Genomic DNA, 24,355 nt, shown 5'->3' on the forward strand with positions numbered 1-24,355 from the left:
TTCTCAAAGTGCAACACTGGGGACAGATAAGAGCAGAGGAATTTTACAAGCTTCTGAATAAGGAAAGGCACATGAGCACGTTCTGAATTTTCTCCTTGAGATACCAAATAAAAATTAAATAGGTCATGAAACCAGCAGCAGCATTATGTTCTTTGGCACCAGGGTTTCAGGAGCAGCCCTGATAATAACTGAGCGAAAACTAGGTGGCGCTGCTGAGCCACTAAACTGTCTAGACCAGCGCTAGGCACCCTTTAGTAACCAAGAGCTATTATAGTTGCACATGGAGGGGTGTCTGTTAATATGATACCGATATTTCGCTCTTTCCTTTTTTAAAGAAATATGCTTGCACGGGGAGAGATGATGTAGTTATCATTCATGCGGCTTTCCAAGCCATCCGTGGCTCAGTGGGTTAGGACGCTGAGCTTGTCGTCGGCAGTTTGGCGGGTCGAATCCCGAGTGCTGTGTAACAGAGTGAGCGCGTTACTCGTCCCAGCTTCTGCCAACCTAGCAGTTTGAAAGCACGTAAAAACGCAAGTAGAAAAATAGGGACCACTATGGTGGGAAGGTAACAGTGTTCCATGCGCCTCTGGCATCTAGTCATGCTTGCCACATGACCACGGAGACGTCCTCGGACAAACGCTGCCTCTTCAGCTTTGAAACGGAGATAAGCACCGGCCCCTAGAGTTGGAAACGACTAGCATGCATATGCGGGGAAACCTTTACCTTTACCCAATAAAAACAAAAGCACTGCATGCAACCTTTGGGGGATCAATTATCCAGGCTGACTTGGTAATTTAATCATAATCATAATAGTAAAGTTGGAAGGGATCTTGGAGGTCATCTAGTCCAACCCACTGTTCAGGCAGGGGAAAAACCAGATATTAAACCTGTGACAAAATTTCCTCTTTTGTACAAAGTGCGTGCTTGGAGTTTCACTTGCTGTTACATTCAAGAGATCCTACAGCAGAAGTCCTCAGACATGCTGGCTGAGGAATTCTGGGACTTGAAGTCCACAAGTCGTAAAAGGGCTAAGTTTGAAGACCCCTGTCCTACAGGAAGCGCAGCATTCCCGGTAATTACCCCATACTGCCCCGAGAGAAAACAGCGGCACTAACGCACGCATGCTCCAAAACGCTGGACTCGGATCAGATTCTGCGGAACATAACAGCGACAAAAGCAGCGCTTCTGAAGCAATGCGCACGCGCATGTTACGTCGTACTTCGCGCGACATGCGCAGTGAAAAAAAAAAGGCGTTCTAGTTCCGAAATCTGTCTTCCAGCCTCGTCTTCTGACCGCCCGCAGGCGACGATTAAAGGCGTCAGGGTGACGCTACTTGGCGGCAGTTTGAAAAGGAGAATGCGCTTTTCTTACTTGTGATAATGTCGACGTTGAGTGCTTTTGGCAAACTCCCAACACTTAATTCTGCGACCATTTTGGTACGTATCATGGCATCTATAAAACAATAGTTCACGCGGATAACGTCTGCGCTGCCGTCCTTCCTCCAGTTATCGGTCCTGAAGTCTTGAGCTGAAAACGGGTAAAAAAAGCGAATCCGTCATTCGGCCAGTGGTTGCGAGGTTTGTCTCTTTTTAGCCCACTGACCAGTGATATGGGTGATTTCAGCTTGACACAGGAGTATGGCTGAAACTACGGAATGATTTTATTTAATTGGATTTGTATACCGCCCTTTCCCGAAGGACTCAGGGCGGTTTACAGGGAATTAAAACAAGAAATACAAAAATTAAAAACAATTTAAAAGATTATAACAGTCCCTGAAAGAGTTAGCCCTCGACTTACAACGGTTTATTTAGTGACCGTTCAAAGTAGTCATACCTCTCGATCCGAAGGGGAAATCTGCAAAGCAGATGAACGTCTTTGCGAGCATGAGCCTCTGTATTTATTAAGTATCCCAGGTCCCAGCAGTTGACGGCAGCTCCTTAAACTTTCTCAAGAAAGAAGAGCTCCCGAAGCTTGGCTTTGGCTTTGGTAAGACGGCATCTAGAGTTTCCAGATGTATAGGCTAGATTGGGCAGTTGAAAAGGCATACCGGAAGCAAATCGTTTCCTTAATGCTGCCAAATAAACTAAAGGAAGTATTGACAATGGCGCATTGTGTGACCTGTTATACTGAAAATAAAGACTAGTCAATTCCTCCAAGTTAATGGCTACTTTTTCTATTGAGTCTGATAAAATTCAACAAATTGAATTTGATAATAGAATGAGGACACCAAAAGTATAGCAGATTAGAACTGATCACTATTTTTCTTGCAGCTGTTTCAACTTTTTTTCTCTCATTAATAGTTGGTGGGAACAAATGATGTTTTCCAGCAGCAACTAGCAGAAACTCTTCTTAAGGAAAAACAAGATTTCAAAATAAATATGTAAGTGGTGGGAAAAAAACTCCAGTTAAAAAAAATATTGCCAGAACTTTTGTTCTCACCGGCATTTTGTGGAATTCTGTGGAACATTTGTAATCTAAAATGATGACTATTGTGCTCTATGGTAAAGTACCATGAAGAAATGCTATATATCAGTGGTGGCGAACCTATGGCATAGGTGTCAGAGGGGACACTCAGAGTCTTCTGTGGGCACATTTACTGTTGCCCCAGCCCCGCCTCCCCCCACGGCCCCCGCCCCCAGCAGCCCCCCAGAGGACACTTGCCCCTGGGTGCGGCCCACGCAAAACAGCGCAGCCAAGGACATGGCAGCCTGGCAGCTAGCAGAAAAAGCTAATCTTCAGATAAAATCATTTAAAGCTAGTGCTTGAGTATAACCATACTATGTCACATTTGCCACTATTTTTTTCTTTCTGAAGTGCTGTAGTTTAGTTTAATACTTCAGTGTTAATATTCTCTTTTCCCATAAAGCTTCTTTAGAAGAAACGTCTTGGTTTGGGACTGTTGACTGAAAGTGCAAGGTTTTTTGGTTTTTTTTAGACATTTGACAGCCTCTCTTCCTTTACCTGTGGAGAGAAACCACGTTCGACCAAGGATTGATTTGATTGTCTTTATGATTAACATTCAAAGCAAATACAGGTATGAACAGAAATAACATATTTGACAGAAAGGGAAAAGGGATTTGTTTAATTGCTAATTTAATTGAAAAGTGTAATAAACTCAATGGAACATACGTTTACTTATTTGCATTGAATAGATTTGAAAGCTATAAACTCATTTTTAAATATCATTCTAAAGTATGTAAAATTAGGTACATTAAGTATGTTCTCTGGCTTGAGCTATTTATAAAACAAAATAGGGATAAAAATCTAATAAGTTAGAATGAAATCCCATGTAATTGCTAATATTTAAATAATAGTTTTTATTCTAAATTTGAATATTATCTAGAGAAATTTGCTCCTTCTGGAATTCAGTAACATAAAAGAGGTTATGCAGAAACTAAAAGAACAATGATTTTCTAATTGAAATGTAAATAAAAAATCCTTTGAAACATAAGCATCTGTTCACTAATGGGACCTCTTTCTTTTTCTTATGATTTATTAAAAGCTGTTATCACTAGATCATGAATTTAGCAAGGGATATGTTTTTTTGCATTTGTAAAAAAAGTAACCCTGCATTTTGTTTCCTTTTATTTGCTTTTTTGCCAGTTTTGAAGATATAGAAGCTTCCCTTATACATGTAGATGCAAACTTTTTCCTTGGAAAAGTGTGCTTTCTAGTTACTGGTGGTATGTATGAGATACATTTGCTGCTTAAAACAATCCATCAAATCTAACTCTACTTGGCAGGCAGTCTATTCTATTGACAACCTTTACCTCAAATGTAGCAGGTTGCTATTTAAATTCTGGCAGCTCGCTAACTAGTGCTTCATCTTGCATACTTGTATATTTTTACTTAATAATCCACGACCATTTAGCAATTTGTTATACCAGGATTTTTATTCAGGCCTGAAATGTAAATGCTTACTGTTTTTAGCAATAATTTATTATTGATGCTATTAAATAAAAGAAAATAATATCATACCTGGAAAAAAATAAGACTGAAAATATCTTCTTTTCTTGTCTTTTTTAAAAAATAGTAGGTAGAATGAGTAAAATAAGTGTGGATATGGATGCCATCTGGAAGCTAGCAGATCGCTACTGTAGCCCTGTCTTGTTCTGTGAGCTTGAAGTAAGACCTCTTGTTTTTAAAAATTATATATAGTTGTATTGTTTAGGTAACAAATTCATTTTGCAGTCTAGTACCAATATATGCCAGTTTTTAAATAATCAACTATATCTTCCCTTGGCAAACATCCTTCTTGTTTCTGTTTCCAGTTATTGGATCACTGTCTCTGTTAGCCTTCTCAATGTTCATTTAACAACCTGGCAAAAGTAGAGCAAAGTTATTTCATGTTTTTTCCCCATTGTCAATCTATGAGAAGCTGCATGCTAATCATTTAGTTTTTTCTACCTTGCCCAAAGGGTTCCTTGGAGAAGTTGACATAGTTTCAAATTTTGATCATGGGACGATGGGAGTCATAGATGTGAGGACCAGTCATAAATAACCTTTTTCAGTGCTGTGTCTATGGAGATTCTCAGTCATCCCATTCGTAGTTGTCTCAGAGGTGCTTTTTCAAAGGCAACTGGACTGTTTTTTCTTTGAGAAAGAAGATGTTTCGTTTCTCATCCAAGAAGCTACATCTGTTGTGAGGGTGGAGGAGAGATGGAAGGACAGGCTCTGACAGGATGATGGGGCAGGAATGGAAGACGGTGTTTCTTTGCAGTTATCTGGAAACTTAGCAACTTGAAACAGATGCTAAACAAGTGATTGTAAATTGAGAACTACCTGGCAGCAATTGATCATAACTGGCAGTACCCTTTATCCGGCAGATGAAACTGGGTACAGTAATTAAGTACAAGTGGCCTTTTGGATTTACGCATTTTTGCAGAACAAGGATATATTTGATTGTTCCCCTTGTCTTTGTATTAAGTAACAATTTTATATACATTTTTAAAAGGTTGTTTCATGTTTTGTTTTCCTCTTTTCAGTGTGAAAAAGTCAGAACTGTCACAGCTCAGAGACTTCTCCGGATGTTACAAATATGTGCTGGTCATGTATCAGGGATGTCTTCCCTTTCTTTCAGTTCTTTAATGAAATGCTCCATTGAGGACTCGAGTTATTTGACATAAAACATTATTGTATTTTCCAGTTTTACTATCTGATTTCTGAGTGAACTGAATCTAAGCATCATTCTGTCAGAAATAAATCTTACCTACTATTTTTTCATATGGGATAGGAGCTGGTAAAATAGTCTTAAAGGAGCCAAATTAACGTGGACTTGTCAGGAATTGTGATACCTTCTTCTCAAAGCCTAGTTCTCAGTTATAGAACAGCTGGCGAATGTATAAAAAGGTAAAGATTCCCCCGCACATGCGTGCTAGTCGTTTCCGACTCTAGGGGCCGGTGCTCATCTCCGTTTCAAAGCCGAAGAGCCAGCGCTTGTCCGAGGACGTCTCTGTGGTCATGTGTCTGGCATGACTAGACGCCAAAGGCGCACGGAACGCTGTTACCTTCCCACTGTAGTGGTCCCTATTTTTTGTTTATTGAAAAGTTTTATAAAAGTTACAATATTATCCCATCCTCAACCCACCCCTAAACCCTAAACCATTCATAAAATGCTGAAACACTGTGGTGGTGTGGGTCAGGCCAAACGGCATCACTGTGTACTTGAAGTGCCTGTACCAAGTACCAAATGCCATCTTCTACTCATCACCCAACTGCACCCTGATGAGGTTGTAGGGTCCTATCAAGTCTAACTTCGTAAAGATCTTTGCCTCCTGGAGCCAGTCCCAGGAGTTCAGGGATGAGGGGCAGTGGGTATTGACTGTACACGTGATGGCATTTAATTTCCTGTAATCACAGCACAGCCTCAATTCGCCAGACTTCTTTTTGACAAAAAAGTATGGGTCCAGACACTGGCAAGGACGAGGGCCTAATGAAACCCTGAGCTAAATTCTTGTCCAGAAAGTCCCACAACGTGGCCAACTCGGGGTCCAATATGGAGAGGTGCGTCAGGGACTAAATCGATGGGGTAGTCATAGGGCCTGTGCGGGGGAAATTGATCCGCCTCAGTCTTGTTGAACACATCAGCGTAATTTGCCAGTTCGGAGGGCAAGGAGACCCCTGGGGGACCCTCCACCTTGCCAGCACAGATTTGTTGGGTGTGGTCCATGCACTGTAAGCTTGGGAAGGAGACCAAGTTCTGTGACCAATAAATCTGGGTCATGCGTCCGGAGCCACACCAGTCCAAAGACCACGGGGAAATGGAGGTCTGAGGTGGTATAGAATTGGATGGCCTCCACATGTGAACTGATGACCATACATAACGGTTCATTCCAGGCTGAATCCTGCTAAGCAGCCAAAAATTGCTGATATAGCCCTGTAGGGAGCATCGGCCCTGCCTCAGAGCTTTCAGGCGTTGGGTAGCAGTCTGCGTCTTAATGGGGTCCTGTACATCAGACACGTAATCACAAAACCCCACAAAGTTGTCCAACAATGGACTAGGTTCGGCTAGCAGGGTGTGTGTCCCAAAGAGCTACAGCACCAGTGAGAAGGCTTATCATAAACCCCACTTTATCCCGGTCAGTGGGGAAATCAGCCGCATTCAGGCTGATAAATAGCTGGCATCCCAGAAAAGCAGGAAACATCTGGATTGCCATCAAATTTGTCCAGTATCACAACTTGGCATTTTCTCCTGGGTGGTGGAGCAGCAGGGACATGTGGTTGCAGCTGAACCACTTGAGCTGATAACAAAGCCAGCTGCTGGGAGAGCTGGGCATTCTCCGCATGTACCTGCTCCATAATAGTAGGGGGTTAGGCTGAAGGCAAACTGTTCTGTCCCAGCCTATGTACATCCTTGTTAAATGCACAAGGACACAACTCCTTTTGTCAAGTAGGCTGGAGACTCAGAAGAAAACAAAACCCCTTTTAATATTGGTAACAAACCTGCCAAATGCTCCAAACACAAAGGCAACAAAACAATCCAAACGGAGAAAATTGTCCACACAAAACACAATGCAAAACAGAATTATTCACTGGCAATACCAACAGAACATGATCCCATGAAGTACTTTGCAATGGTTGCCTTCAGTAACCAGCACTGCCCACACATTCCCTTTTTGTAACTCAGTCCTCAACATGTGGCTTCTCAATGCCTTCTCCCCCTCCCCCGGAGTCGCCCCAATGCCTCCCTCTGGCCTACTCTCCTGGCCTGTCTTTGTTTGCGGGCGTCTCTCATATCCTCCAGCTGTGCGTCCTCCAAGTCCGACCCAGCCTCCCCACACAGCTGCATCTCATCCTGAGCATGAGTTGAAGGGCCAGGCTCCTCAGTGGAATGTAAGTCTTGGAGCTCATCAAAGCCTTCCTCCAACTCCGATGGCTCCCCAGGCCCTTCCTTCTCATATTCCCCGGACTCAGCTGCCGGGATCACAGGCTGGCATGGAATCACAACAGGCAGCATAGGAAGATGCCACCTTGTGAGAGGATTTTTTTCAGTAAATTGCTAGAATATTATGCACTAATAGGTCATGACTAGCCTTCCCTGGAATTAGCCTGCTCATCTGCAGGTAATTTACCTGCTCCAGCCAATCCTGGAATTTCCATGCTAGGTGTCTTATGTTGAGCTTGTTGTGTTGAGCTGCCTGATAGTCTGTAATTTTCAGTGTTGACATTTCTACCTTTTTAGACATAGGGACGATCCTCACTAGCTCCACATGGAATTTGACACAGACGTAGATAAAGATCAAAGCTAAAGTGGATTCATAACATACTTTCAAAACTGCCCACTAATCCAGAAAGATTTGATTGGCTTGCTGTACTCATTGTACTAGTTCATGCCTATTTAGCATGAACTTGTTTTCCTCTATACTTGAATGTGTACATGCCAAAGCACATATTCAAAAATTATTGGACTGCAATAACTTTGGCAGAAGAAATTCACCTCCTTCTCTGTTATTCATTTGGTTTCTTCCACAAGGTTTCTTTGGACAAGGTAGTGGTACTCAATGAGCAATTATACAGCTACAGTCTTAAGTAGAAACAGAATGTAGCCAAATACAAGTAGTCCTCAACGTACGACCACAACTGAGCCCAAAATTTATGTTGCTATGTGAGACAATTGTTAAGTTTAAGTTTAAGTTTATTGAATTTTTATACCGCCCTTCTCCCGAAGGACTCAGGGCGGTGAACAGGGCATTTGAATAAAAATACAAAAGTACAAAAGTTAAAAAAGGATTAAATTATTGCCCAAGTTAAAACAGTCAAAATATACAAACATTAAAACCCTAACTCCCCATCAGGCCAGGCCAGCTTGTTCGAATAAATGGGTCTTTAACCCGCGCCGGAAGGAGCGAAGATCTGGTGCCATCCGGAGCTCAACCGGCAGTTGATTCCACAAAGCCAGGGCGCCCACAGAGAAGGCCCTCCCCCTGGGGGCCACCAGCCGGCATTCTCTGACCGGAGGCACCCTGAGGAGGCCCTCTATGTGGGAACGCACAGGGCGGAGGGGAGTCGATGCCGGCAGCAGGTGGTCCCCGAGGTATTCCGGACCCATGCCATGTAGGGACTTAAAAACCATCACCAAGACCTTGAACCTCACCCGGAAGACAACTGGTAACCAATGCAGCTCGCGGAGCAAAGGTGTAACATGGGAGTACCGGGAAACTCCCAAGACAACTCTCGCGGCCGCATTCTGCACCAGTTGGAGCCTCCGAGTGGTCTTCAAGGGAAGCCCCATGTAGAGAGCATTGCAATAGTCAAGACGAGAGGTCACAAGCGCATGAGTGACCGTACACAGGGCATCCCGGTCCAGATAGGGCCGCAACTGACGCACCAGGCGAACCTGAGCGAAAGCCCCCCTAGTCACGGCTACTATATGGTCTTCTAAGGTAAGCCGTGAATCTAGGAGGACTCCCAAGTTGCGGGCCCTATCTACGGGGGGTAAAAACTCACCCCCCATAGAAAGCAATGGAACATTTTGAATGTCCCGGGATGCCGGAATGTACAGCCACTCAGTCTTGTCAGGGTTGAGCTGAGGTCTGTTCCTCCCCATCCAGACCCGAACCGCCTCCAGGCAACGGGACATCACAGCGAGGGCATCACTGGGGTGGTTTGGGGTCGAAATGAAAAGTTGGGTATCATCGGCGTATTGATGATACCCAACTCCAAAACCACGAATGATCTCACCCAGCGGTTTCATGTAGATGTTGAACAGGAGAGGCGAGAGGACCGACCCCTGAGGAACTCCACAAACGAGAGACCTAGGGGTCGACCTCTGCCCCCCTGCCAACACCGACTGCGAACGTCCCAGGAGATAGGAGGAGAACCACCGAAGAACCGTGCCTCCCACTCCCAATCCCCTGAGACGCCGCAGCAGGATACCATGGTCGATGGTATCGAAAGCCGCCGAGAGGTCTAATAGGACTAGGACAGAGGAATATCCCCTATCCCGGGCCCTCCAGAGATCATTCACCAGAGCGACCAATGCCGTCTCCGTGCTGTACCCGGGCCTGAAACCCAATTGGTACGGGTCCAAATAATCCGCTTCATCCAGGACCAGAGGGAGCTGATGCGCCACCACACTCTCAACAACCTTCGCAAGAAAGCGAAGGTTGGAGACTGGACGATAGTTGTTCAACACAGCTGGGTCCAAGGCAGGCTTCTTGAGGAGAGGTCTCACCACCGCCTCCTTCAAGATGGCAGGGAAATTACCCTCACTCAAAGAAGCAGATATAACTGCCTGGAACCAGCCTCGTGTCCTCTCCCTAGCTGCATAAACCAGCCAAGAAGGTCACGGGTCCAATAAACATGTGGTGGAGCTCAACCTCCCCATAATCCTGTCCACTTCATCAGGGGTCACAGAATCAAACTCCTCCCAGATAACATTGACAAGACCGCCCGTGTCCTGATCGTCAGACTCTGCCCAGCTGGAGTCCAAACCGGTCCGAATCCGAGCGATTTTATCCGACAGATGTTGACCAAACTCCTCGGCACGACCCTGCAAGGGATCCTCCCTCACCTCCTGATTAAGGAGGGAGCGAGTCACCCTAAACAGGGCGGCCGGGCGATTATCTTATTATTATTAAGTGAGTTTTGTCCCATTTTATGATTTTACTTGTCACAGTTGTTAAGTGAATCATTGCAGTTGTTGAGTTAGTAGCACAGTTGTTAAGTGAATCTGGCTTCCCCATTGACTTGGCTCATCAGAAGTTTGCAAAAGTTGATCACATGATTCCAGGACATGGCAACTGTCGTAACTATGCGCTAGTTACCAACCATCTGAATTTTGATCACGTGACCATGGGGATGCTGCTATGATCATAAGTGTGAAAAATGGTCATAAGTCATTTTTTCAGTGCCATTGTAACTTTGAATGGTCACTAAACGAACTGTTGTAAGTCAAGGACTACCTGTAGTCAATATTGATTCTGGTTACTCTGAATGATTTCATTCTTCTTCTTCTCTCATCCATTTGTAGCTAACCATATGAGAGCTAATTATAGGGAGATTTAATATACTGTTGACACTTTGAATTCAGTATTTCATTAGTTTCACAGAAATGGGTTTGGAAGGAGCAAATAATGTCGAGATGTTTGTTTATGCAGCAATGTTCTACTCTTCATCTTTCAGATTAACACTGTATAACATTGTAGTGCTTACTTCTCAGCCTTCGCCGCGTGTTTGTGGGGCTATTGGTAAAAAAAAATGTTTCATCAGGCTTTCTAACTTCTTGAGATCTTGTGAGAAGTTAGAAAGTCTGATGAAACTTTTTTTTTTTTACCGATAGTCCCACAAACATGCGGCGAAGGCTGAGAAGTGAATAGAGAAATGGAATGCAGCTGAAAGGCAGATAAGTAAAAAAACACTTGGGGGAGGCGAGGGCATCTGGGCAGGGGCAGGCACAGCAACCTTACCCTGCATGGCTTCGGCAGGTGTCTGACAGGGGGAGGGAAGCAACTGGTCTACCACCATGCTAGCACTGCTGTGTTGTTTCTCCACCCCACACACAGCCACCGCCCCACCCCTCGCACGGAACGCCCTGCTACCACCACTCCCCCCCACCCCCACGCAGCACCTTCTTTCCAGCTCCGATGGGTCACTTCCTCCACTGTTGTGTGGGACTAAAAATAAAGTTCAATCAATCAATCAATTCCAACTTTGCAAGATCTTTTTTTCCCCCACGAGAAGTTGAAATTGATTGATTGATTGATTGAACTTTTTTTTTTTGCACACGGCAGCAGAGGCCTAAAGCGAAAAGGTTTTATAAATCCCAGCTTAAAAAGCTGCTTGCCTGGGGAGATTTTGATGCAGGTTGCTCATGGACAGGACTGAAGGCCTAGGACTGGGGTGATGGCGCACATGCCCACAGAGAGGGCTCTGTGTGCTGCCTGTGGCACGTGAGCCATAGTTTTGCCACCATGGAGCTAGGCCCTTTTTACAACTTTGCCCCTCTAGAGCTTTCACAATAACAATTCTTCAAAGCTTTCTTATCTCTACAAGTTATTTTTTTTTTCTAAATGTGTCTGTTGCTACCTTGCAATTGGAGAAGAATCTCATGAAAGTGGAGGCTAAATTGTGGCTGGCCATACTTAGCTGTCACCTTAGATTAACCTTCTTCCCCCTGATCTTTCCATCCCCAATGATGAGTGAGGATTTCCAATCCAACTGGAAAGAAATAAGTATGACTAAATCCCACTCTATGGCCTATTTGTGTCTATCGTCCTTAATATGGGTTATGAGCAGGCCAAAATTATCATTAAACAGTGGATAACAGTGCCAGTCTAACTTCATCAGTGAAGATCTCAGGTATTCCCTCCCCCATGGCAAACCAAAGGGCCTTCATTTTTTCATGATGTCATTTCACGATGTCATTGTTCTCCCTCAACCAGGCATGAGGCACAATGCAGAAACACTATTCTCAGAAGGGTAATGCCCTTGCAATTCTGGGCATAGAGGAACACTGTAGCATGTTGTCCTCCCGTGCTCACGTTAAAGAGATACATCAACTTCATCCTCAACAAGAATCCAGGGTACATTTTTACATTTCTCTGCTAGTCTCGGGCAACAACTGTGCCACAACATACAGTGTTGTCAGTACACAACAGTACACAAAATCTGTTGGATAATGACTTCTTAGCCTCATCTAGATGTACATGCCTGTAATCTGCTACCACAGAAAGTTGTACAATCTAACAGATAGTGCAGTCTCTTTAGGTTATCCTATTTCCAGTCAACACTATATTTTGTAACTTTTATGTAACTTTTTATGCCTCCCTATGCCTTCCTGTGCCTTTTAATATGTTTTACACTCCTATGTCTTCTTTTATTGACTGTATTCCTTCCTCAGGCCTATTCTGGTCTATAACTGTAATGAGGATTTTTGTTTTATTCCCTAAATTGGTATGGGGGTCTGGAAGCCCAGAAGATGCCCACAGGCACCATGATAGCCCAGGCTCCATATATTGTATTAGGCTAAGAAGACGATCCAGGTTCAACTTTATTGATATATTTTGGTGAGCATGGTAATGAGGACATCCGGTTTTGAACTCCCAGAATAAATATAGAAAGTAATAATTTAAAAAAATTAATGCAGATTGCTCACTCGCTCTCCCTCCCTCCCTCCCTCAAGCATGCACGCACGCACATACCGTTATACACAAAAACAAAAGTACAAATTGTAATTTTTACTATAACCTCAGGATGGCGATAGAAGACCTATTAAATGCATGTAATTAAATTTAAAGATTTCAGGCTACTTCTTATATACATGCTACAGTAATACCATTGCATGAGTTGGGTGTCTAATCCAGCAGTAAGAATGTCAATTCTTTAAAGAATTATATTATAAAATATATTAATAGCTTAATAGAGTATCTGTACCATTTGTCTAAAAATAACTTCTTCAAAGTTGTAACTTTTTCTTTGTTTTACTGTCCTATCTACCCTGAAAGAATAAAGCTATGATAGTTAAGATTTATCAGCTGTCATATCACTAGTTTGGGTTCTTACTTGTATTTATGCAAAATCTGTTCAAATGCTCAGAAGATAATAGTTTTATCCATGTGATAATAACAAGAAGCTATAACAGTGAACTGAATTTACTCACAATCAGATTCATTCACTAATGCAGTGGTGTCAAACTCAATTTCATTGAGGGCCACATTAGCATTGTGGTTGCCCTCGGGGGCCGGGTGAGTATGGCCAGGGTGGGCGTGGCCTACTGGGTGGGCGTGGCTGGAGTGCGTATGGCCTACTGGGTGGGCATGGCCAGCTCTACATCATTGGCATCAAGGGTGCCTATGGGGGCCTGGGCAGGAGTGGGACAGATCTGGGGGTCTCTGGCAGAAGGAGGGTCTCTGGGCCAGGGCCAAGGCAGTGGGGGCTGTTCCCTCACTGTTTCCAGGATGGCTTCAGGGGCCACATGAAACCACTTCGCGGGCCGGATCCGCGAATGGAATATCCCCACAGGTGGGCTATACAACTGCTCTTTCTTTGGCTACTTTTCAAAGCAAAGTAGTTTGGGGGCCCCAATGGTATTCTCTATGTGGTTTGGTTAAGAAACTCTGTGCACTTGATTATAGAAGACTAATAACCAACATGAAGCATAACAGCAGATGGCATTTTCCCCACACAGATATAAAGCTGGCTACGAAAGATTATTTTAGGAGAACAGGTAGAAATTGTATTACTAAATCCGTTAAACATTTGACATGCAGTTTTAGAGAATAACATGTACTGAATAATATTGCCCATTAGTCAGAGGCAATTGTGCATAAGAAACATTCATTGGCTACTCTGCCAGAAGTGTCTTTTCTCATCCTGTGACTTAATTATTTTGATTTTTATGCTGCTCAACATAACAATGCAGAGTAGTTAGTAACTGCCTTTTCAAGAACACAGGGAAGGTTAATTAGTTAATGTCCATGCTGTGTTTTGAAGAGGGGAGATAAACCTTGATGCTGGCAATGTTCTTTGTGTGGAATGTGGTAGAGGATGACAGCCAATTCCAAATGTTTGTTCTTTTAGAATTTACATGTTAAATTTCAGCTTGAAGCAGGAACAACATAACTAGTAGTTAGATAGGGACGTCCTTCCAAGGTGTAGAAATCTTATAACAAACGTAACTAACTCATATTAGTTTTCCCCTTGTGCACTGATAAGGTATATTATTGGTACACAAAGAATACTGTTTGCCTACCGTTTGTAAATAAGCATATTCATAAATCAGTTTGATATTAGAGGCAGAAGTGGGTTCAAGATAGTGAAGCAGGATACAATTTTTTTCCTAATAATTAGTATGTGTGTACATGTATCAAGAAGTGTTGACTCCTGGGAACTTCCTGGATAAGTTCCTGCAAGTTTCTTGGCAAGTTTTTTTTTAAAAAAACAGTTTGCCATTGCCTTCTTCCTGAGAGAAAGTAGCTGGCCCAAGATCACACAACTAGCTTTGTAGGCAAAATTAGAATACCATCCACCAGAATCTAGCCTGATGCCTTAATTGCTACACCAGACTGGCTCATATCTTAAATTTAAAAATGGGTCACAAATATAAATATACTAATATTAGTGTATTTTGTTCTTTTATCTGACATTATGAGAATAGCAGATGTTTTTGTTAATGTATAGCATTTCCCAAGCAACTGAGATTAAAGACAAGGCCAGTAAGTACAGGACAGGGTTTTTTCCTGCCAATTCACATCTTTCTGACAGATGCAAAAATATATTTACAGCATATTAAGTATATATTATATTAAGTGTATTAAAATAATATATTATATTTTATATTAATCTTATAGGCCACTATAAGATTACAATTGATTCTATAGCTTCCCCTGGATTTATTAATGGATAGCTTCAAGCAGTTTACTATCCCCCATTCTTTTTGTAAGACAGTAGGGGAAAAAACAAGCCAATGTTAAGAACATTTTTTTTATTTCTGCAAAAAAAAAATCAGTCATGAGCTTGACACTATTTCATAAACATTCAAAAGGATAAATATGCAAGAAGAGAGAAACAGAAAGAGAGATATCTCCCTGACATTGTTCTCTCTTGGGGAATATGATCTTTATGGACTTTGTCACATTTTCAGATTCATTCATTATTCAGAATAATTCAAAAATGCCCCTGAATAACCCTCAACTTGCTGTTTAGCTATGGAAAAAGATCTGCAAATAGTTTTTTTTTGTGAAATGCAAAGTAATTTGGTTAAATAGTTGAATGGTTTTTAATCTTGGCAGTCTTTCTTATTGAAGCACAAGTGGAGGACACCAAGATGATAAGGCTGATTGAGGATCCCATGAAAGGATTGGGGATTGTAAAGCAAGGTGTTTAAATCACCTTGTGAGTCCCTTCTTGGTTTGACGCTATCAACAATGGTGCATGCCTGCTTTTCCCAAATTGTTGTTCTCTGGCTATAGTTCTTATGCTAGCAGGAAATAATGGAAGGTGTTCTTTAACACATCCAGAAGATACCAAATTAGGGTTTATGTAACAGAACTATGCAGTTTTCAGCTACTGAGTCACAACTGTTTGTTGGGAATAACAGAATAGCTGATTGCTACAAGAAGAGCTTTTCTGGATCAGGCCAAACTTCAGTCTAATCCAGCACTTTATTTCCTACAGAGAGTAACCATGGCTATGGGATAAGTAAGGCAGAAAAGCAAAAATGTTCTCTTTTGTTGAACCCCAGCAACTTGCATTCAGAAACATAGGCTAGGTTTACCCATTGTGCTAAGCCATTGTTTGCATGATTTCTTGGGGAAAAAAACATAATTAAGTTGGTTTCACACAAAGCCATAATAAATGTGTTTAAAAATAACAGTAGTTAATTTAATCCAGAAGATTTTCAAATACAATTGAATCTAATTTTCTTTTGGGACTAATGGACAGGCAATTAGAAAAAGTAATGGCACTTTGTTTTTATATATGACAACTGTTGGAAAGATTCAACACTATCCATAATGGAGAAATGGTGAGGTTGATGGAACTTGCAAAGACGATGTAATTCTGTTGAAGGAAAAGTCTTCATCATGGTTCAGTCCAAGCTGGGGATAAACAACATGGCGACTGCTTTAGAAAGAAGGTTGCAGTTTATTGAAGAGGAGAGCCAAGCAGAAAGATGGCTCTGGAAGAAAGAGAGTGAGCACATGTAGGGAGTAGGTTTTTTGTTTGGAGTTGTTTCCTGTTCCTGTTTTGAGGATTTGTATTTCCTGTGTCATGTATTTTGACCTGTGTCCTTTTGGCATCTGTGAGTTAATTCTGTTATGTCCTGTCTTAGACTTTGGGTGGGGTATGTAGATTTTAGGTGTCTTTGTCTTCTTAATCTTCTAGCTTCAACTTTCCTGAATGGTTTACATCTGCATTTCTATAGAGCTGGTTTCTGCTTGGGAGAGGGAAATGCGGGGCTATTAAGAAAAACTGGGCATGCTTTTCTGCCTCTTTAAGATCCTTTGAGGAAATATATTTTTCTGCCCTTTTAATATTTCCTTCTCTGGGGGGCTGACTTCCCACAATCCCCCCTTTATGCCATAATAGTGTGGATGACACACTTTTACTGGCACAAGATTGAAATTGGTCTGATCAGGGAGACTTGGTAAACAAGCTTTAAACTGTTAAGCCAAAAAAGGGGGAAAGACACTAATGGAGGCAGCAGAAAAAGATCCCTGCAGTGGCTCCCAAAAGGGGAGCTTCCAACCCATAAAGTTCTAAAAGTCAGGGCAAAAATTTTGTTAGGTGGAAAAGAAATTTATAGTTTCCAATATTCTGTGCCAATCATTTTCAAAATTTGGATGCCACTTTGAGCTTCCAGTCAGGTTTGCACATTCCTCCCAATATTCTTCACAGCCATGGTTTGTCTCAGTACATAACCATTGGCTGCAAATTTTCAAGGGTTATTTCCTGCCTTATCTCTTAGTTCAGTGCATCCAGGTTTGTAATGTCCAACTTAGATTAGCCAGTATGCAAGCCAGGCTATTAAATTTTCTTAAATTGCACATTGTGAGCCCTAGGACTCCCAGTCTGAGTCCACCAGTGCAAGATATTCAGGGCTTAGGTTTGGAGATCTCTTTCCTGCTACTTCCTCAGTCAGGGCATATGAATTGCAAATCACCTGAGGGGGCTTGGTTCTCTCTCCCTTGGAATTTGCAGGAAGTTGTACATGCAAAGCTTTGGAGCCACAGAGCAAAAACAGAGCCCACACAGTCCTTTGACTCGAGAGCAGCGGTTCCAACGGCCAGCAAAGCGCAGGCTGCCAGCGCAGCAGCCTCCACCAGCGCTGGTTGTTTTCCGCTCCCAGGTACTCCGACAAACAGCTGATCTGCGGCACTCCGGTGCGCCTGCGTTTGAGGGGCCGGTGAAGGACCCCGCAGGCAGCCAGACAGACAGCCCGGAGAATCCACACTGGTTGGTGTCGATTTCAGCTGCTAGAGGCATGAACAGGACAAGCCAGAGGTGGCCTTGGGGGGACATGGCCGTCTCTGCGGATACCTGTGCCCAATGGTTAACATTGGAGACGCTGGAGGGGCTGAGGCCGGAACTGGACAGTAGACCATGGTGGGGCTTGTGGGAGGGAACTATCGGGACACGTAGGACTGACTTGGTCCTAGTGGGGTATCGAGAAACAGTCATATGCCGGGTGGTGATGGGTAGCACGATGAGAGGGTTGGGGGAAGATACTTACCGGCTGCATGGGGAAGAGGATGCTGGGGAGCACGGGTGTCGGTTTGCATTAGGAGATGGGAAGAGGGCGGGATTTACTAGGGGCTGGCCGGATGTTGGCTTGCCTGGGGAAGGGCAGGGCTGAAAGCATTGCTAGATAAGGAGAGCATTAGGTGGATAGTTCCCAACGCTGACTTTGCTCATACTTGGAGTTTCAAGATTAAAGGAACCCTCGTTGTCGACCGTACCACGCTTCCTTCCTGGTTATTTCATCATGGACGGTGTTGACAGGGACCACCCCCACCTGCCCACATGGTATAGCAATGGCCAGCGGCAATCTCTCCCCCTCCCATCATCCCTTCCTGAGTGCAGGGGAAGGATAGAGATGAGAAGGCAAGGGAAGAAATGGAGGGAGGGAGGGAGGAAGGAATGGAGCAATGGAGGGTGGGAGGAAGGGAAGGAAGGAAGGTAGATTATAATGAGAAGGAGGAAGGGTCTGAGGGAAGTCCTGCCTTAGCACTTGGTCATGAGCAGCCCTGCTGCCCTTTCGCTATCCCCTTGTCCCCTCCTCCTGACTTCTCCTGGTGGTCACCCATTCTATCACTGAGGATGCTTTGGTTACAAAGCCAGGTCTCCTCACAGGGAGAGGGAGTGGGCCTTCCTCTGACCCACACATTTTGCCCTCCTGCACATACCATGAGCAACTTGGCCAAGAAGAGCAAGCACAGGAGCAGCAGCCTCAAGCAGGAGGTAAGTGCAGCTGCGCGCCCCCTTGGGGAAGTAGGGCTAGGCTAGGCTGGGCTGCAGGGTTGCTGAACTCGAGTGCTGGGCACTTGACCTCCGCTGTCCAAGACTCTGGGCAGTCTGCGCCACCATCCGTGGGCCCCCCTGCATGACCTGAAAGGGACGGTGAGGCTCCTCCAGTGGACCATGTCCCAGCGCTTGCCCCGGTCCCACCCTCGTCCGCCAGAGACCCTCAGATCTGCCCCAGTCCCACCCAGATACCCCTGACATAAGTGATGTCAAGCTGGCCATGCCCACCCAGTAGGCCACACCCATCCTGGCCACCACCCCCCATTCCCCAAAGGCAATCATAATGTTGATGCAGCCCTCAAATAAAATTGAGTTTGACACCCCTGGAATAGCCCCACTATCTATCAACCATTTGTCTCTACTATTACAATAGTTAACTTTTGCAATAGCAGATAGTCCATTTTCTGTTTTTCTTCCTTGTAAACAGTTTTTCTTTAAATGAGTTTCAGCCCCACATATGAAGCATATCTTTTTCTCCTGTTCTTTCTTCTTGGTGATTCTCTGCTGAGATGTAATCCAATCTCTGCAGACAGTCAGTCTGCCGCTTTACTGTCTCTGCTCCTTGGACCCCCACCTCAGGAATTTCTCCTCCTGGCTTCTTCTTAAATGGCATTTCTATTCCTCAGAAATCAAACAGGCCTTAAGTGCTTCCATACTTAATTCCTATTCTGGTCTGCATTCAAAAACAGCTGAAACAATGGCCTACATTTCATCAAGATTATTTAGTACCAATAGCACCTTCTGAGATTCAGGAATCTGCATTCCTCACTGTTCTAATTCACCAAACAATTTCTGCATGTGGAGCAAATGCTCTTCTAGGCTCTCATGCAGAGCCATTTCTATGGGCACACGTGCAGCTGCTGCTACCAGCAGCTCACGCAGGTCCATTAGACTGCCGCCACCCAGAGCAGCAACTCTACCCAGGAAAAAGGAGGCAAAGCAACCGACTAGCAAGCCCCGCGTAGAGGTGCACGCCCACGTCCAGCAGGCAAAAGGCCACCCAAAGTGGGGAAAGCCAGATTCCCCAATGGCATCATGGCCACCGAGGCCCATGATGCTTCGGATGCTGGATATCCCTTCCAAAGCAGTAAATATTGCACCTTTCCTCTTCGTATCCTGGAATCGATGATTTCCTGTACCTCCTAATAACCGTTACATACAGGACCGGGAGACCCCTTCCCCACTGCCTTGGCCGGCACAGGAGCTGGTTTCAACAGGGTACTGTGGAACACCGGGTGGATTTTGCCAAGGAACTTGGGTAACCTAAGCCGTACTGTAACTGGGTTTATGACCTGGGTAACCTGGAACGGTCCTATGAACTTGGGGCCTAACCTCCTACCTGGTAGGTGCAACCTCAGGTATTTTGTGGACAAGTATACCCAGTCACCAATATCAGGGGTTTGAAAAGGTTTCCGTTTCCTGTCTGCCTGCTCCTTGTGTGTACTAGCTGCCCTTTCCAAGGCTTCCTTGGTTGCTTTCCACACCCCCTCCATCTGTGCCATCCATTCCCTGGGCTGGCAGGGAGCGGCCATCCCCTGACTATACTCCGGGATAGGAATAAAGTCATATCCCAATGCCACCTTGTACGGGGAGTAACCGGTACTGCTATGAACCGCATTGTTGTGGGCCACCTCCGCGAACACCAGGAGATCAACCCAGTCCGCTTGCTGATAAGACACATAGCTATGTAAGTACCGCTCTACCATAGTGTTGGCCCTTTCGGCAGCTCCGTTGGTGCAGGGGTAGTATCCGGAACTCAACCCCTGTGACGATCCAATGAACTGGACAAACTCCCACCAGAACTTAGCCGTAAATTGCACCCCTCAGTCTGAAATAATCCACCTAGGCATGCCATGTAAGTGATAGATATGTGTTAGAAACATCCATGCCAACCGCCGAGGCGACAGCAGTCCTTTATATGGCACAAAGTGGGCTTGTTTTATGAACAAATCTACAATCGTCCATATAACAGTATAATCTCAGCTTTCTGGTAGCTCCACTATAAAATCCATTGCTATATCTTGCCACGGCCTGCAAGGATCAGCTACTGGTTGCAGGAGACCTAAAGGCTTACCAGAATGGGGTTTAGCGGTGGCACAAATGTGGCATTTCCTTATGTACTCCTCGATATCTCTTTTCATGCCCGGCCACCAGAATTGCCGTCGCGCCAGGTGCAGCGTCTTCAGGAAACCAAAATGGCCGGCTTACTTTGTGTCATGACAGTTATACAAAATGGTGGTTCGAAGGGGTTGCGGTAGTCTATCCCTGTACCAGGCCAGCCCATCTCTTAGGGTTAGGAGGTTCGGATGTTGTTGTAACCAAACGTCCTCCTTGAGTATATTCTGTAAATGCTATAATAAGTTGTCCATGTCTTCACATCCCATGGCTTGTACTGCTTCCAGTCCACAGGGGGGGTATAATGGCCTGTATCACTTCCTCCCTTCGACTATCATATTGTGGGAGACGCGAGAGGGCATCCGCCAAAAAGTTTTTTTCCCCTGGTACGTACTTTAATGTGAACTTGAAACGTCGAAAGTATAAAGCCCATCGGACGTGCTTGGGGGCTAGCTTTCTAGGTGACTGTAATGCCTCTAGGTTTGTGTGGTCCGTCCACACCTCAAATGGTTTTTCCCTTCCCTCTAGATGGTGGCACCATGTCTCCAACACCCATTGAACAGCAAAGGCCTCCTTCTCCCAAATTGCCCATGCCAATTCGGAGGCCGTTAGGTTTTTTGATGCATATGCACACAGTTGTAGTGTCCCACTGCTGTTCCTTTGCAGCAGAACAGCACCTACCGCCACATCACTGGCATCTACCTGAACAATAAATTGTGCATTAACATCTGGATGTAACAGAACTGGTTCCCTTGCAAGCAGCTGTTTTAACGTCTCAAATGCTTGTTGACATTCAGCAGACCAGGCCACTTTCAACCCTGGGCGTGGCTTCACTGACAGCTGCCTCGTCTGCAGTAGGTCTGTTAAAGGCAAGGTGATCGCAGCGAAGGATAGTATAAATGGCTGGTAAAAGTTGGCAAACCCCAAGATACTCTGCAATTGGCGCTGTGTCCTTGGTGCTTGCCACTGTAGCACTGCCTCCACTTTCCTGGGGTCCATTTCAATCTCGGCTGCTGATATCCTATAGCCCAAATAGTCCAATCGAGAGGTATGGAATTCACACTTTGTAAGCCTCACATACAACAGGGCCTCTAAGAGTTTGGCTAACACCTGCCGTACTAGAGTGACGTGCTCCTCCATGGTCTCTGTATATATCAAAATATCATCAAGATAAACGAGGACTCCTCTATACAGGTGTTCATGCAATACTTGATTTATTAATTGCATAAACACCACAGGAGCTCCTTGGAGACCAAACGGCATTACACGGAACTGGAAGCTGCCAAGTGGACAATTGAATGCCATTTTCCATTCATCGCCCTTCTTGATCTGTACCCGGTAGTAGGCTTCCCTCAGATCTAATTGGGTGAACACCCTCCCATTTGCTAGATGGGACAACATGTCCTTCAGCAAGGGTAGTGGATACAAATGCTCAACACACAGCGCGTTGACCCCACGGTAGTCCACACATAATCGTAGAGTGCCGTCTTTCTTCTCCCTGAAGAGGACAGGTGCTGCCATCCTTGACCGTACATCCTTGGATGAACCCTCTCGCCAGGTTCTTGTGTATATACTGCCGCAACTCCTGCATCTCTCTTGGTGCCATTGCGTACATTCGGGGCTTGGGGAGTTTAACCCCCGGCTCCAGTTTGATTGCACAATCCGTGGCCCGATGGGGTGGTAAAAAGTCACACTCTTGTTCGTTAAAGACCTCCAGTAGATCAGAATACTCTGGCGGTACCTGAACCTCTGATTCGGACTCTACTCCATAGACCCCCTCCTTGTCTGGCCTATTTCCTTCCGCACGTTCATGGTCCAGGGGTTGGGGCCCCACCCCAAGGTGAAGATGTCAACAACCCCCCCTCCCACCAAATGGTCGGGCCCCATTTATCCAGCCACGTAAGACCCAATATCACCTCCTCCGTCATGGAAGGCACCACAATAAACTGCAACAGTTCCCAGTGTTCTCCCATTTCCAGGTGTACGGGTTTTGTTACATGTGTAATGGGTGCACCCCACAGGAGAGACCCGTCCACCTGTTGGAAACGTATAGGGGTTTTCAATCGCACCACCTTGATACCAGCCCTGGACACCACCTTTTGGTTAATCAAGCAGCGAGTGCTACCCGAATCGATTAAAGCTTTAAACTGTGTTGGGATTCACTAATGTTATCGGGACCATGAAAGGGCATATTGGTGCACTTACCATTGGGTCCTCCTCATGTTCCTCGGTCTCATCGTAGACAGTGAGGTCCACATCCGTTGACCCCTCCTTCTCCGTCTGGGTGTTTCTCCTCGGTGTCGCACCCGGGGTTTAACGTGCAGCACGGGACCTCTCCACAGAACATCCAGGGGACATACCCCGTGCTGGCATTGTGCTTGCCGCTACCCAAGGCACTGGCATTGGACAGTCCACAACACGGTGCCCTGGTTGATCACAGCGGAAACAACGGAGTGCGGGGCGGGGTGGTGGTACTGCAGATGTCGTCATCGGTGTTGCCAGCTTTTGTTCCTCCTGTTGCAACTTATTCGGGGCCCGTCAAGATTTGGCCAGGATTCCCACATGCGGTTTGCAGCCCTGCAAGCCTACATCCAACTCAACAGACACCCGGAGCCAAGCCTGGAGCCTGGAGGAGATCCCATGGATAATACAAGCTCTCTGGAGGGCCCCGTCCAGCCCAGACCACAAATGGTGGATCAGCATCCGCTCCGGCCAGGAACTGGGTATTCCAGAGGGTTTGTCCCTGGTACATGGGGGCGGCTTTATCCTGTGACCAGCGTCTGGTATCGGGTTCAGTTTCAACGGGAGTCCATGGCCTGGGTTCTCCAAACTTGTCCCTCAGGATATCTAGGGTGTAGCTCCCAGGTGCTGTGGAATAACTCCACTCCTCACCCTCCTCGTTGGTGATGCATCGTTCTCTCCATTCCAACAATGGTCCCCTCTGCCTAGGCGGACAGAAGGACACTGTTCCTGCCCAGTGTCCTTCTGTCCCAGTACAGGACTCAACCACCATTCCCCACCACTTGCTTGCCCACCTGTCCCCTGGGGCTCACTGCCAGCACCCACAGGGCAGGGGTCCCGGACCTTGGGCCGTACAATGGGTGGAGCTTCTGCTAGCTCCCCCACATCAAGGGGTACTGTGGCCCCAGCTGGCTCTCCTCCTTCAGCCACTGGTACAGCCCCTTGGGTTCCCTCTGCCATGTCGGGTGGTCAGGAAACCAAAACAGAACACAGCAGCAAGGAAACAAAAGAACAAGAACGCTGACTTACTGTCAACACCATCTGCAATGAAATAACCAGGAAGGAAGCATGGTACGGTCGACAACGAGGGTTCCTTTAATCTTGAAACTCCAAGTATGAGCTAAGTCAGCATTGGGAACTATCCGCCCAATGCTTTCCTTATCTAGCAATGCTTTCAGCCCCGCACTTCCCCAGGCAAACCAACATCCGGCCAGCCCCTAGTAAATCCCGCCCTCTTCCCATAACCTAACGCAAACCGACACCTGAGCTCCCCAGCACCCTCTTCTCCATGCAGCTGGTAAGTATCTTCCCCCAACCCTCTCGTTGTGCTACCCATCACCACCCGGCATATGACTGTTTCTCGATACCCCACTAGGACGTGTCCCAATAGTTACCTCCCACAAGCCCCACCACAGTCTACTGTCCGGTCCTGGCCTCAGCCCCTCCAGCGTCTTCAATGTTAACCGTTGGGCGCAGGCATCCGCAGAGATGGCCATGTCCCCCCCAAGGCCCCCTCTGGCTTGTCCTGTTCATGCCT

At 45.5% G+C, this 24,355-nt stretch overlaps 1 protein-coding gene across 1 annotated transcript; it reads left to right on the top strand.

The window, feature by feature from the left end:
* The first annotated feature begins 1,267 nt into the window (after positions 1-1,267).
* CENPM (centromere protein M) lies at positions 1,268-5,205 on the top strand. Its single transcript, XM_083365540.1, has 6 exons — positions 1,268-1,436; positions 2,301-2,380; positions 2,936-3,034; positions 3,604-3,683; positions 4,034-4,125; positions 4,986-5,205. The coding sequence occupies exons 1-6, from the start codon at positions 1,380-1,382 to the stop codon at positions 5,124-5,126; spliced, it is 549 nt and encodes a 182-aa protein (XP_083221666.1). The 5' UTR covers positions 1,268-1,379; the 3' UTR covers positions 5,127-5,205.
* Positions 5,206-24,355: the final 19,150 nt, after the last annotated feature.

Source organism: Vipera ursinii, assembly GCF_947247035.1.
Source record: "Vipera ursinii genome assembly, chromosome: 6".
NCBI classification, from domain to species: Eukaryota; Metazoa; Chordata; class Lepidosauria; order Squamata; family Viperidae; genus Vipera; species Vipera ursinii.